This window comes from Camelina sativa, chromosome 16 (genome assembly GCF_000633955.1).
Source record: "Camelina sativa cultivar DH55 chromosome 16, Cs, whole genome shotgun sequence".
NCBI lineage: Eukaryota > Viridiplantae > Streptophyta > Magnoliopsida > Brassicales > Brassicaceae > Camelina > Camelina sativa.
The window spans coordinates 24,274,154-24,286,853 of NC_025700.1; the positions used below are offsets into that span (position 1 = coordinate 24,274,154).

General features: G+C 37.7%; 2 protein-coding genes and 1 pseudogene across 3 annotated transcripts; 2 read left to right on the top strand and 1 right to left on the bottom strand.

Moving 5' to 3' along the window:
- On the top strand, positions 1,101-4,300 carry LOC104752186. 2 transcript variants are annotated; one of them, XM_010474253.1, is made up of 2 exons: positions 1,101-1,385; positions 2,017-4,300. In XM_010474253.1, the coding sequence occupies exon 2, from the start codon at positions 2,180-2,182 to the stop codon at positions 4,181-4,183; it is 2,004 nt and encodes a 667-aa protein (XP_010472555.1). In that variant the 5' UTR covers positions 1,101-1,385; positions 2,017-2,179; the 3' UTR covers positions 4,184-4,300. The 2 variants fall into 2 exon arrangements, with proteins under 2 accessions (XP_010472555.1, XP_010472556.1); XM_010474254.2 differs by having other exon boundaries at positions 1,110-1,385; positions 2,025-4,300.
- LOC104752187 lies at positions 5,847-8,018 on the bottom strand. The gene is made up of 8 exons (XM_010474255.2): positions 7,868-8,018; positions 7,653-7,781; positions 7,404-7,519; positions 7,213-7,294; positions 6,909-6,968; positions 6,708-6,815; positions 6,410-6,455; positions 5,847-6,220 (listed from the first exon to the last, which is right to left on the bottom strand). The coding sequence occupies exons 1-8, from the start codon at positions 7,955-7,957 to the stop codon at positions 5,988-5,990; spliced, it is 864 nt and encodes a 287-aa protein (XP_010472557.1). The 5' UTR covers positions 7,958-8,018; the 3' UTR covers positions 5,847-5,987.
- LOC104752188 lies at positions 8,151-10,980 on the top strand (annotated as a pseudogene).

The window sequence follows — 12,700 nt, forward strand, 5'->3', positions numbered from 1 at the left end:
TTACATCCAAAACATAAACAAACACAATCCTAACAATTTTTAAGTATTTCATCTCTCTTTTCATAATTATCTCTCCCAATAAAATCAATTCGTTGTCGTCGACGATCATCGTCATCGTCATCGTCGTCGTTATCGTCGTCGTCGTCATCGTCCTCATCATCATCGTCCTCGTCATCGTCGTTGTCGTCGTCATGATTACGCGAAATTTGACTCTCAAATTTTCTTCATGTTTACCTCTTTCTTGTTTCATAAGTTATTTGAGAGTTTTGTTCTGCATAAGCAGCTATACCCGTTGGAAAATAAAATTAATGTTTTATCAACATTGATGATAAAAGAATAGAATAACATGGCCAAAGGAAAGGCATACAGCAAGCTATCAACATTCACTGAAAACTTTGTGAAGGACCACCTGTTACCGAAAATGTTTGTGGATTACAGGAAAGGCGTACAGCAAGCTATATCAAGTAACCCCATAAACTATATAGATTTGATCATAGATGCTAATGCAGATGCTTATATATTTTAATTCGATATAAGAATTGAGTTGTTATTAGTTTCTCCTAAATTTAGTTTGGGAACAGAAGCTTATGGATTGTGTAGTATCCTCTCAAAAGACCCAAGGAAGAAGGACAATCAAGCCTACTCAAAGAGCCCAGTAAATGCAATGGACTAAAGGTAGATGGGCTTAACATAATTTAACAGTTGCATTACCAACTAAAAATAACGTAATTAAACAGTTCCATTAGTTTAATTATTTAGTTTTAATTCACAACATAATTTATGGATAAATTATATTTTTTTTTATTTACTTTCAAAACTAAAATAAAAAGTCCACTAGTAAATGACTTTCAAAACCATGAGTAAAGCTTTTTAAATCCACTAATGACATTTAAATCCACGTTTAAAGCATTTATAAAACCATTTGACTCTGAAATCCACTAATATTTTAAATCTCTTAAAAACCTTTGTTGAATAACACCCCTAAATCTTTTTAGTCCTTATTTAATTTAATATTTTTAATCCTTTACGTAATTAATCGAACCGGTGCTCCTCTTTTCACTTTTTCAGTCCCAAGATATAAAACAAAGTTTCGTNAAATTAAAAAAAAAAAAAAAAAAAAAAACAATCCACAGCAGCAGTGTGACAAACATCAATTCAGGAATTGAGAGAACCGCCGCCGATTTTTTTGTAAAAGATGATCTAGTTCCGATATCGCTAATCTCCCTTCTCAATTCCAAAAATTGTCTTCTTTTTCTTTTTTTTTTTGGTTTGGGATCGCTTCGCTACTTATTCCATTCTACTCGACTCGGAATCTGTATCGTCACAACAACATAAAAAGTTCCTTCCTTTACCCGTTTCGTTCGCTTCTCTGGTGTCGTCTACATGTAAGATTCAATTCAATCTCCTTAGCTTCTGTATTTTATTACTTCTGGATACTTCGATCCTTAGGTTACTACTGTGAGTTAATTAATACCCACTTGGGATGGGAGTTTTAACATTCGATACTTCAATTTTGGGAAATCTGGTGAATTTCAATATCTTTTTTTTTTTTGAGCGATTTATAATAATTGCTTCAGAATTACGAGTCTTGTCCCTTTAGGTTTAGGATGTTTTATTTTTTAAGACATAACTGCTGAGTTCCTGTCAAAATTAGCATGTTACTTATCCAGACGAGGTTTTACATATCTGGCGATTTAATTTTTAGGGTTTTATTTTATTTCAAAATGGATTATGCAATGCAGCATATGTTTGTTAGTCAAAGATTAAATGTGTCCATGGAATTAATGTTCAATTTGCCCAGTTTATCTTGAATTTTTTTTTTTTTTTTTTATCATAAGTAGTGCCCTTCTGACATGTTTGGAATCTTTGCTCTTGAGTTGGATCATTTTTGCATTTTTTTTTGATGAGATGTATCCATTGTGACTTTACTTGGGATTGCTCTCATCATTATTTACCCTGTCCGTCCTGTCTATAGATTCCCCCTTGCTCTAATTAATTAACTCATCAAATGTATAGATTTGCAGTGTGTTGGTCCTCAATTCCCCTTGTATCCTATCCAACTACCTGAAGTTTATCTAGAGGAGTGTGTCCAATCCATCTATCGTTCAACCTTTATACCAGTAGCGTTACTGAGAAGTCGCTTTGGTTTCCGAGGAGAGAATAAATTAGGAGACCCTTAATGGACTGTAATAAAGAAGACGCTACGAGGGCTAGAGAGATTGCAAAGAAAAAGTTTTTAGCAAATGATTTTTCGGGCGCCCGGAAGTTTGCCTTGAAGGCTCAGTTCCTGTATCCTGAACTCGATGGAATTGCTCAAATGGTGGCCACGTTTGATGTTCACTTATCTGCTCAGAATATCATATTTGGGGAGATAGACTACTATGGTGTACTTGGTCTGAACCCTGAGGCTAATCAAGAAACAGTGAGGAAGCGCTACAGAAAGTTAGCTGTAATGCTTCATCCTGACAGGAACAAGTCGATTGGAGCAGAGGAAGCCTTTAAGTTTCTTTCGCAGGCTTGGGGTGTGTTCTCTAACGAGGAAAAAAGAGCTGACTATGACCTCAAGAGGAATGTGGGATTGTATGAGAAAGGGAGAGCTTCATCGTCAAGGACTCCAACCAATGGATTTCAGAAAGTTACTAAAGCTAGCAGTAACGCAAACGCAACAAAGGTAAAGAGTTCAAAGAGAGGTATAAAACGGGCAAGTGATGCCTCTGCTGCTGCTGCTACTACTACTTCTACTTCGGCCCAGAAAACAACTGCTGATGGGACCTTTTGGACTGTATGCCGTACTTGCAGAACACAGTATGAATATCATCGTGTTTATCTAAATCAAAACCTCTTGTGTCCCAACTGTCGTAAGCCGTTTATAGCTGTGGAAACGGATCCTCCAGGTTCAGGTTCGATTCGCAAGACCTTTCACGAGCACCAATTCGACTCTCTCCGTCACACAACGGACGGAAGAAAGAAAAATGTATCTGGAAGAGACAACAATGGGGTGTATGGTGAATATGATTCCTTTGAGTGGGGTGTGTTCAATGGAACCAAAAATGCTGCTCATGCTGCACAGACCGGGTCACGAAAAGATGAGGTTGTGCGTAGAGAGTACACCAAAAGGGTGGCTGGTCTCTCATCGACAATTCCTCCGAAAAGAAGAAAGGTTGTGGAAAGTGCAGTTTCTGGTACCAACATTGCTAGTTGTCTTCCTCCCAAGTCACCTGCTGTAAAAAAAATATCAGAGGATGAGCTGAAGAATTTATTGAAGAAGAAAGCTAAGTCAGTAATCAGCAGAAACCTGCAAGAATTATGCACCATGGTCGTTGACACTGATACTGAAACTGATGCAAAGGAAAGGGGAGAAACTGAGGATCTCAATGGTTTTAAAGTAGGTTCTTCAGTAAACAAAAATGCCATTGATACATGCTGCATGGACTATACTTCTGCTACCGAGACGGATTTGAAATCCCTGAGAGCCTTGACAGTAGATGTTCTTGATCCAGATTTCTGTAACTTTGAGAAGGATCGAACTGAAAAGTCATTTAGGGATGATCAGATATGGGCTTCTTACGATTCTCTTGAAGGGATGCCTCGATCATATGTCATGATACATAAGGTTATCTCCGTAGATCCATTCAAGGTCCGTATGAGTTGGCTTACTTCAGTAACAAATGGTGAGCTTAGCTCAACAAATTGGCTTGGTTTTGGTATACCAAAAAGTTGTGGAGAGTTTAGAGTTGGGAAAACCGAAATCTGCAGGTCACCTTACATTTTCTCACACAAAGTAAACCTGGTCAAAGGGAAAAATGGAGAATTCCTTATATATCCTCGAAAAGGCGAAGTATGGGCTCTGTATCGGGAATGGTCCCCTGGCTGGAACTATCTTACAGGATTTGAAACAGTTGAGTACGATATAGTTGAAGTAGTTGAAGGATATACAGAGGGATACGGTGTGTCAGTGGTTCCTCTGGTTAAAGTTGCTGGTTTCAAAGCCGTGTTTCATCACCATGTGGATCCCAAAGATACCAGAAGGATCAGCAGGGATGAAATTTCAAGATTCTCTCACAAGATACCTTCGTATTTACTCACAAGTCAAGAAGCACCCGGTGCTCTCAGAGGTTGCAGACAGCTTGACCCGGCAGCAACACCGTCACAGCATCTTCAAGTTATCGATGATCATCGGTAAGGTGTAAAAGATTCAAACTTTTTTTGTATCTTGGTAATGTAATTTTGCCTAAACTTGAACTGAATGTTTTGTTCCAATTATGGTAACATAGAATCTAGTAGAGCCTACGATGGAGTTTTCGTTGTCTTTATAACTAAAAAGAGGAGCTTTAACAAATCTAAATATTTTCATAAAACTCGCGGCAAAAAAAAAAAACAGTTTAAATACATAGGCATAGACTACTCAAACTATATGTGTCACTACTCCTCGAACTGTGTTCGACGGCAGTGTGCAAGAAAAATTTATAAAGTGAGCTTTTAATTGTACTTTTACTAAGAACTAAAGGTATATTGTTGTATTGATATAACAAACTCCAACGAATGTAGCAGCAAAAGCAGTTTCAATTGCAATACATTAAAAAGACAAAGCATAGATTAGAGTCATAGACTATTCATGAATAATAACAATAGTATATAACTATTGACTCTCCTGCAGCACAATTTTACGGCAGAGAGGGCAAGAATCACACCTAATTAACCACTCGCTGATACATTCTTCATGAAATCGATGCAAACAATGTGGCAATGTTCTAATTTTGTCATCAATGTTGTCGTCATCGTTTAACAAATTCTCCAAACAGATGGGACATGGCGACTTGTTCTCTTCTTCTCGGGTTTCTTCTTCCGCAAGACAAGAAGCGGGAGTCACTGAGAACAGCTTTTGGGTAATAACAACTTCAACGGACATGAGCATCGAGTGTAGAGGCCCAACGCTTAGATTCGCTCGAGCAGCGATCGCCTCGACGATATATTTGGACAAGGGACGATTATGGAGAGGAGAATTGATGAGCGGAAAGAGATGAAGTGGAGTAAACTCGTTGTAAGAGAGATTCAAACAGATTTGTGAGACGGGGAGAGGAGATGCTGGATCAAAACCAGTCCAAGGGATGCTTGTATCGGGTTTGCCGATAGGAGACTTCTTGAATCGCTTAGAGAAGTTGATGCAAACATTGTTGAGGTTCAAGGGTAAAGATGAGGTTAGATTGAACGTCTTCGTAATGAAATTGATTTTCACATCTCCAGACTCCATAGTATCCATTGTCAACAAACTTGTAAAGCAAACACAATAAGAGATGGAAATCGTTAGATGTTGTGAGGAGAACAGAGAAGGGTTGCTGATGTTGTTTATATAAGTTTATGAGAGAGGAGAGATTCGTGCGCTCAATGGTAAATTCCCTTTTTTGTCATTCTTACTTATTACCCTTTTCCTAACTTCTGTTTGTTATTATTTCCTTTTTTTTTTACGGGAACCCTGTTTTTGTTATTTTTTTTTATTTCCTTTTCCTATTAGAACCTGTAGATTTGGATGATTTTATGGAATGAGTTAGTAAGTTAACAGTGATTGGTAGTTTTTAGTGAGATAGATGTAAATCTCGTAAGATAAGGTTAAGAGAATATTGATGTATATCTTAGTTATGTGTATATCAGGAACGTCTCCCAGAACAATAATACAAGCCGATTGGACAGTAGTTTTACTCGGCTTGTTCCCAAAAAGAGTTGTTAACTCCTTTTGTAAATTACGAAATTGCTGCTATGTTGGATCAAATTCAAATTTGAAAATTTATACGAAATCGCTTGATAACTCCTTTTAAAACCATCAAATTTTATGTTTTTAAGAGTTGAAAAAGGCAAAAAAAAAATGCTCTCTTTATTTTCTTCTATAGACAGATCTTTTTTAAGCGGGTACAACAAAATTTGCACCACAATACATTGCTTGATGATTCGCACCACGGGACTGTAGTATTACATGTGCAAATACATCATACTCATACATAGGCACATTCGTTATCTTGTTCGCTCGTAAGAAGTTTCTCTTCCTGCTCCACCCTTTCCAGCCATTTCAGCCCCAGGTCGCATCCTGCTCTTGCAGCGATTTGGAACTGCTCTTTTGCCATCTCTAATGGATTTATCTCAGGATGTTCTGAGTTCTTTCTTGATCTCTTGGGCGGTGAAACTCCCACAGCATTCACTTTGGTTAGAGATTCTGGAACTTGCACACCTGTCCAGTTGATATTTTTAAGCAAGTTAAGTTAACCCACAAAAGCCATAAACGAAACGATGTTGTTGCGTTCCTATGATATAAAGAGTAAGTAGTGACCAAAACAAATGAACTTTGGATAATTGTTAAAGATCTGTTGTAAAAGAAGCAAGATGGGTCTGTACTCTGTGATGAAAGAAAATTACTAACCTCTAAGTAATAGAGATCCATACGCTATAGCAGCACCGGCATGTCCCTGAACATATGTGAGTCAAACTATGGAAACTACAAGAAGATGTGTAACACTTTGCATACTTGCTCTTTCAGATTTATAAAACATTTTGACATCAGACAATGCTTGTTTCGTCAATATTCACAAGTAGAAGATATGATCACTATAGCCCAGAAATTACACTTCTGAGGTTATAGTGAAACAAAAACAGAAACTCACTCTTTTTAAACACTCTTGCATACAAAATAAGAAAGAGTAATCTCGCAAGTTTATTACCTTCTCTGAAGCTCTATGGAAACACCAAATAGCTGAATCCACATCTTGCTTCACACAGTCTCCTGTCAGATACACTGTTCCTAAAAGATAGAGGGCACCTGGATGCAGCTGCAAGTTACCAACCCCCAGGTGAGGTTTCTATGAAACTGCCGCATGATACGTTCGTACAGTTCTCTGAGCAGACAAAAAAATCATTCATACCTGATCAACAGCGTTCTCTATATAGTGAAACGCCTGTTGATCCGACTGGACATGATCATTCTGAAAGAAAGATTACAACTAGTATGAAATGTTGGGCAAGTTTAGGGATGAATAAGAGAAAAATATTAACTACGTAAACTTTCAAATCTGGGGAAACAATGCTGCTCAAGAAGCAGGCATTTCTCAGCTGAGAGTAGCCGACTAAGATAAAGATGAAGATCTAAAGTATCTACATCTGAGGTTCTTAATCTCTAAGCAGTCGGGAACAATTAATATTATACGACAAACTGTAAGGAAGCCTGACCTCGACTCTTAAACGACACCCTAGCTCATATTGAGCATCTGCATTCCCCATGTCTGCAGCTTCGACTAACAAAGCAGCTCCACTGTGATGATCAAAGACAATAACATATGGATGACCAAAAACCGTCTTGCATACATGAAAAAGTTCTTCAAAAAATTACAAGTAAACTATTTGACTAATGATTTACTTACACGGCTTTACACGCTCCAGGAACATGGTACTTCAAGTGCAACTTGGAAAGCCAATATCTAGCATGAGTGTTTAAATTATCAGCTTCCAGAGCAAGTTCAAAGTTCTCTTTAGCTCCCTGAATCATAAAATCATACTTAGAAATATAACCAACAATATAACACACTACATTCAAACAATTTTTTCTTATCCTATAACACAAGATTGCATTTGGAACTTATAGGCATACATAGAAAAGAGTTTAAGCGTACCCTGAGGAGAGGGATAAGGCGACGATCATTGAGTTCACAGTAATCGATAACTCTGTCTACTTCCTTAATCGCGCTCCATCCTTTGGCTACATACTCCATTGCCTTTTTGTTCCTGCTGTGTAATCCTCTCTGATTCAAAACCATAAAACACCACAAACGTAAATCACACAGAACCGATACAAAGAGTTTCCAATGTAAAAAAAAAAATGTTATACTCGCTGATCGAATCCATGGAGTTGATGACGAGCAATCTTCGATTCCGCGGCTACGACGGCTGCTTGCCGGAGAATTAGACGACGAAACATGATTTGATTTGGCCGGAGAAGAAACCTAACCGCCGGAGAATTTTGAAAGAAGCTCGGCGGAATTTAACAAGGCTTAGCTTAAAGTAGTAGCTTTAGTCCACTAAAATTAACTAAGCCCATTAAGGCCCATCACTTGATATTGGTCAATTACAACTTTACCCTCGAGCGTCGATGCTATCGGATTTTCGTTGGAAGTTCATCGCCGTCAAGCCAAACTCACGCCGAACCCCCAAGTTCCGACCAAACTGAGATTCAACTATTATCACTTTGGTCTCTTCTGATGTATAAGAAGATAGCTCGGTTTCCCAGAACGAATCATGTTCTCTCTTTACCCAACGAGAAAAGGATCCATCAAGTTCTGAGGAATCTCTCCACAGCTGTTGAAAGGTTAGATTTTGGAAACTCTAATGAATACCAGATAGAGGATTCGTCACATATGAACAACCCTAGAGAAGGGTTTAAGGGGAGCAGTGGAAATGGGCAAAGCCAGAACCCAACTGGGAGCTATGTGAAAGTTAGTGAAACTCAGAGTTTGGGCTCAAATCATGAGCAGCCGTGGAAGCAGAGTCCTGGTATGTCTAATAATTCGCAGGTCCAATCTCATTATCAAGGCAAATGGTACGGGACAAACTCTGATTATCAGAGTAGTAGTGTAGGATCGTCATGGCATTCTGGTAAGACTGTTGATCGTGACGTATTTGATATGATTAGGGAATTTGAAATATATTGCGAGCAAGAGAATCTAAGAATGGCCTTAACTACTATGGAAAAATTGGAGCTTAAGGGTTATGTTATGGATTTACGTGAACTTATATGGTTATCTCAGCTATGTGGGGAAGAAAATGCTTTTCAAGAAGATAGTGTTTTGCAAGAAGCCAAGGTTTCTGTTCAGGGGAAGATCAGAGCTAAAGTTAACAGTTCAGATGCGGAAGCATTATACTGATTGGACGATTAACGAATTTGATGCATTTTGCAAACAAGGTAAGGTGAAAAAGGCCTTGTGTACAATAGATACATTGGCAAGTCTGAATCATGTTGTGGATTTGATTAGACTTTTACGGTTAGCAAAGGTGTGTGGGGAAGCAGAGGCTTTAGAAGAAGCCAAGGCTGTTCATGGGAAGATTAGTGCTTTGGCTTACCATTTAGATGTTAGTGGTTACCATGTACTGTTAGAAATGTACTCCAACTGTGGGTTGGTGAATGAAGCTGCGAGTGTATTTGAGAAAATGCCTGAGAGGAATTTGGAGACTTGGTACATTACAATAAGATGTTTTGTTTAGCCGCTTCAAAAAAGAAGGAAACAAACCCACTGCTCAACTATTTAGAGGAGTTTTCTATGCATGTGGTATGCTAGGTGATGTTGATGAGGGACTGTTGCACTTTGAGTCAATGTCCAGAGACTACGGCATCGTCCCCTCCATTGAAGATTATGTTAGCCTCGTTGAGATGTATGCGTTACCCGGATTTTTAGAGGAGGCTGTAGAATTTGTAGAGAAAATGCCGATGGAGCCAAACGTTGATGTGTGGGAAACATTGATGAATCTTTCTCGAGTGCATGGGAATTTAGAACTTGGAGACCAGTGTGCTGAGTTTGTTGAATTGTTAGATCCTACACGGTTGAATAAACAGTCTCGGGAAGGATTTCTACCGGTCAAGGCATCAGATGTTGAGAAAGAGAGACTAAAGAAAAAGTCGGGAGTTCATGCCCTTCCCGGACTCACAAATAGGACGAATGAATTTAAGGCAGGGGATACCAATCTTCCTGAGAATGATGAACTGTTGGAGCTATTGAGAAATTTAAAGATGCATATGATAGAGGTGGGCTATGTCGCTGATACGAAACCTGCTTTGCATGATATTGACCAAGAGAGTAAAGAAACAGCACTTCTTGGTCATAGCGAGAGAATAGCTTTTGCTCGTGCTGTTCTCAGCACCGCACCCCGCAAACAAATTACTATTTTGAAAAACCTTCGTGTGTGTATTGATTGTCATAACGCATTGAAGGTTATGGCAGATATAGTTGGTAGAGTAGTGACNCAAACCCACTGCTCAACTATTTAGAGGAGTTTTCTATGCATGTGGTATGCTAGGTGATGTTGATGAGGGGCTGTTGCACTTTGAGTCAATGTCCAGAGACTACGGCATCGTCCCCTCCATTGAAGATTATGTTAGCCTCGTTGAGATGTATGCGTTACCCGGATTTTTAGAGGAGGCTGTAGAATTTGTAGAGAAAATGCCGATGGAGCCAAACGTTGATGTGTGGGAAACATTGATGAATCTTTCTCGAGTGCATGGGAATTTAGAACTTGGAGACCAGTGTGCTGATTTTGTTGAATTGTTAGATCCTACACGGTTGAATAAACAATCTCGGGAAGGATTTCTACCGGTCAAGGCATCAGATGTTGAGAAAGAGAGTCTAAAGAAAAGGTCAGGAGTTCATGCTCTTCCCGGAGTCACAAATAAGACGAGTGAATTCAGTGCAGGGGATACTAATCTTCCTGAGAATGATGAACTGTTGGAGCTATTGAGAAATTTAAAGATGCATATGATAGAGGTGGGCTATGTCGCTGATACAAAACCTGCTTTGCATGATATTGACCAAGAGAGTAAAGAAACAGCACTTCTTGGTCATAGCGAGAGAATAGCTTTTGCTCGTGCTGTTCTCAGCACCGCACCCCGCAAACAAATTACTATTTTGAAAAACCTTCGTGTGTGTATTGATTGTCATAACGCATTGAAGGTTATGGCAGATATAGTTGGTAGAGTAGTGACCATGCGAGATGCAAAGAGATTCCACCATCTTAAAAACGGGGCTTGCAGCTGTAATGACTATTGGTGATTAACGACAAAACTGAGGTGTGCTCTATAGAATATGCGTTGCAAAGTTTTTTGGCTCTTATTACTCGTAGATCATCATTTTAGTTTCGTGAGCAGATTTGTGTTTTCTGTCCGAGTCCGATACCTTAGAACACACAGACTCATTATGTATGTTGGAAACTCAGACTCATTATGTATGTTGGAAACTTGGGCAGTGTTGGAAACTTTGGCAGGATGGAAAAACATAAAGCAACAGAATCACAGAGACAAACTGAAATCATAAGCAGCAACTTTGCTATCACGTCTTTTTTTCAGGCAGTTACATCGGGGAGCTGCCATATTGTTGTCACAGATGATAGATCAATCTTATTCTCTTGACCATTTGATGCAGTTTTTCTGTGTCCAGGTTATGCTAAAATATATCATGATTCATGAATGCTATGTAATATGTATTAAACTTGATATTTGTAAACTTAGCACTATCCATATATCACTATAACCCCAAATAACATAGTATTTGTTAATAGAAAATTAGCACTGTTAGTTCCTCATATAAAATATTAACTAGATGTTCACCCGCGGTACACCACGGGCTATTTTTTACTTTTAAACAATTTAATTACTGTTTTATAAATTTTAAGTGAACAATATGTTAACTCAATATTATGTACTGCATAAGTAGTATGTTTGTGGTGTATTGTGTTATAGTGAAGTTAGAATATCATATTGTTAATTAAATTTTATGTGGTATAAAATGTACAGATTTTTTTATGTGTCTATTTTANTACCGGTCAAGGCATCAGATGTTGAGAAAGAGAGTCTAAAGAAAAGGTCAGGAGTTCATGCTCTTCCCGGAGTCACAAATAAGACGAGTGAATTCAGTGCAGGGGATACTAATCTTCCTGAGAATGATGAACTGTTGGAGCTATTGAGAAATTTAAAGATGCATATGATAGAGGTGGGNTGTAATTTAGTTTGTTTCATCTATTTATAATTAGATACTTTGGAATATATAGTTTTGTTGTGCATATAAATTCTATGATATAATCTTTTTAATTTTTGATATTTTAAACTTTCATCCATACTATGATGCGTATGTCTATAAAATAATAATAATTAAATAAAATAAAAAAATTTGTTATACAGAGATATATGAGTCGTATCTTCTTCTTCTAAAATTGGGAAAGTTGATCTTTTATTATTCATTATGGTCTTGATCGACTAAATAAGTGAGATATGGGAAAACAATGTTCTCATATCTTCTTCTTCTTTCCTTAGCAACAAAGCGCACCTCTATTATTTAAGTCAGAGAAAGTAAATCGGGTTAAAATTCATTTCATGATTTCAGTTTTGAGTAGATTAGACAAAAAGAGTACCGATTTCATCACATCCTAATCGAGAATTCCAAATCTATTCAAATTTTGGAATAGTTCCAAGGTAAATTACTCTGTTTCTTTCTCTTTCTTTTTTTCCTAATAATTCGATCCAATATAGATGTAATTACATACATATGTTAATAGATTGTTTGGCAATTTGAATGTAGATTCTCAAATATGGAAAGAAATTAATTGAGGATTGCTTTTCTGATAAAGTGAGCGAATGATTTCTACAATTCTGAGGTGATGACCCTATGATGATTCACCGAATATGATGTCCTGCAAATATTAGATTATGGCATAGATAAATGACTTCCAAATCATGTCAACATAAATAATGTATTCACATCTAAAACCCAAGCTGCAATTAGAAAGCTAAGTACATTTTAACTTCACACTAATATGTCATCAATAAGTTAGTGTATTCATAATTTTAATGACTATTGCTTAACTTTGCAGGTTACTTTTATTTCTATGCAAGAGATAATATAAGTATCAGTAATAGTACATCAAATGGAAAGGAAAAGATGGTGAGTAATAGAGGAAGCTG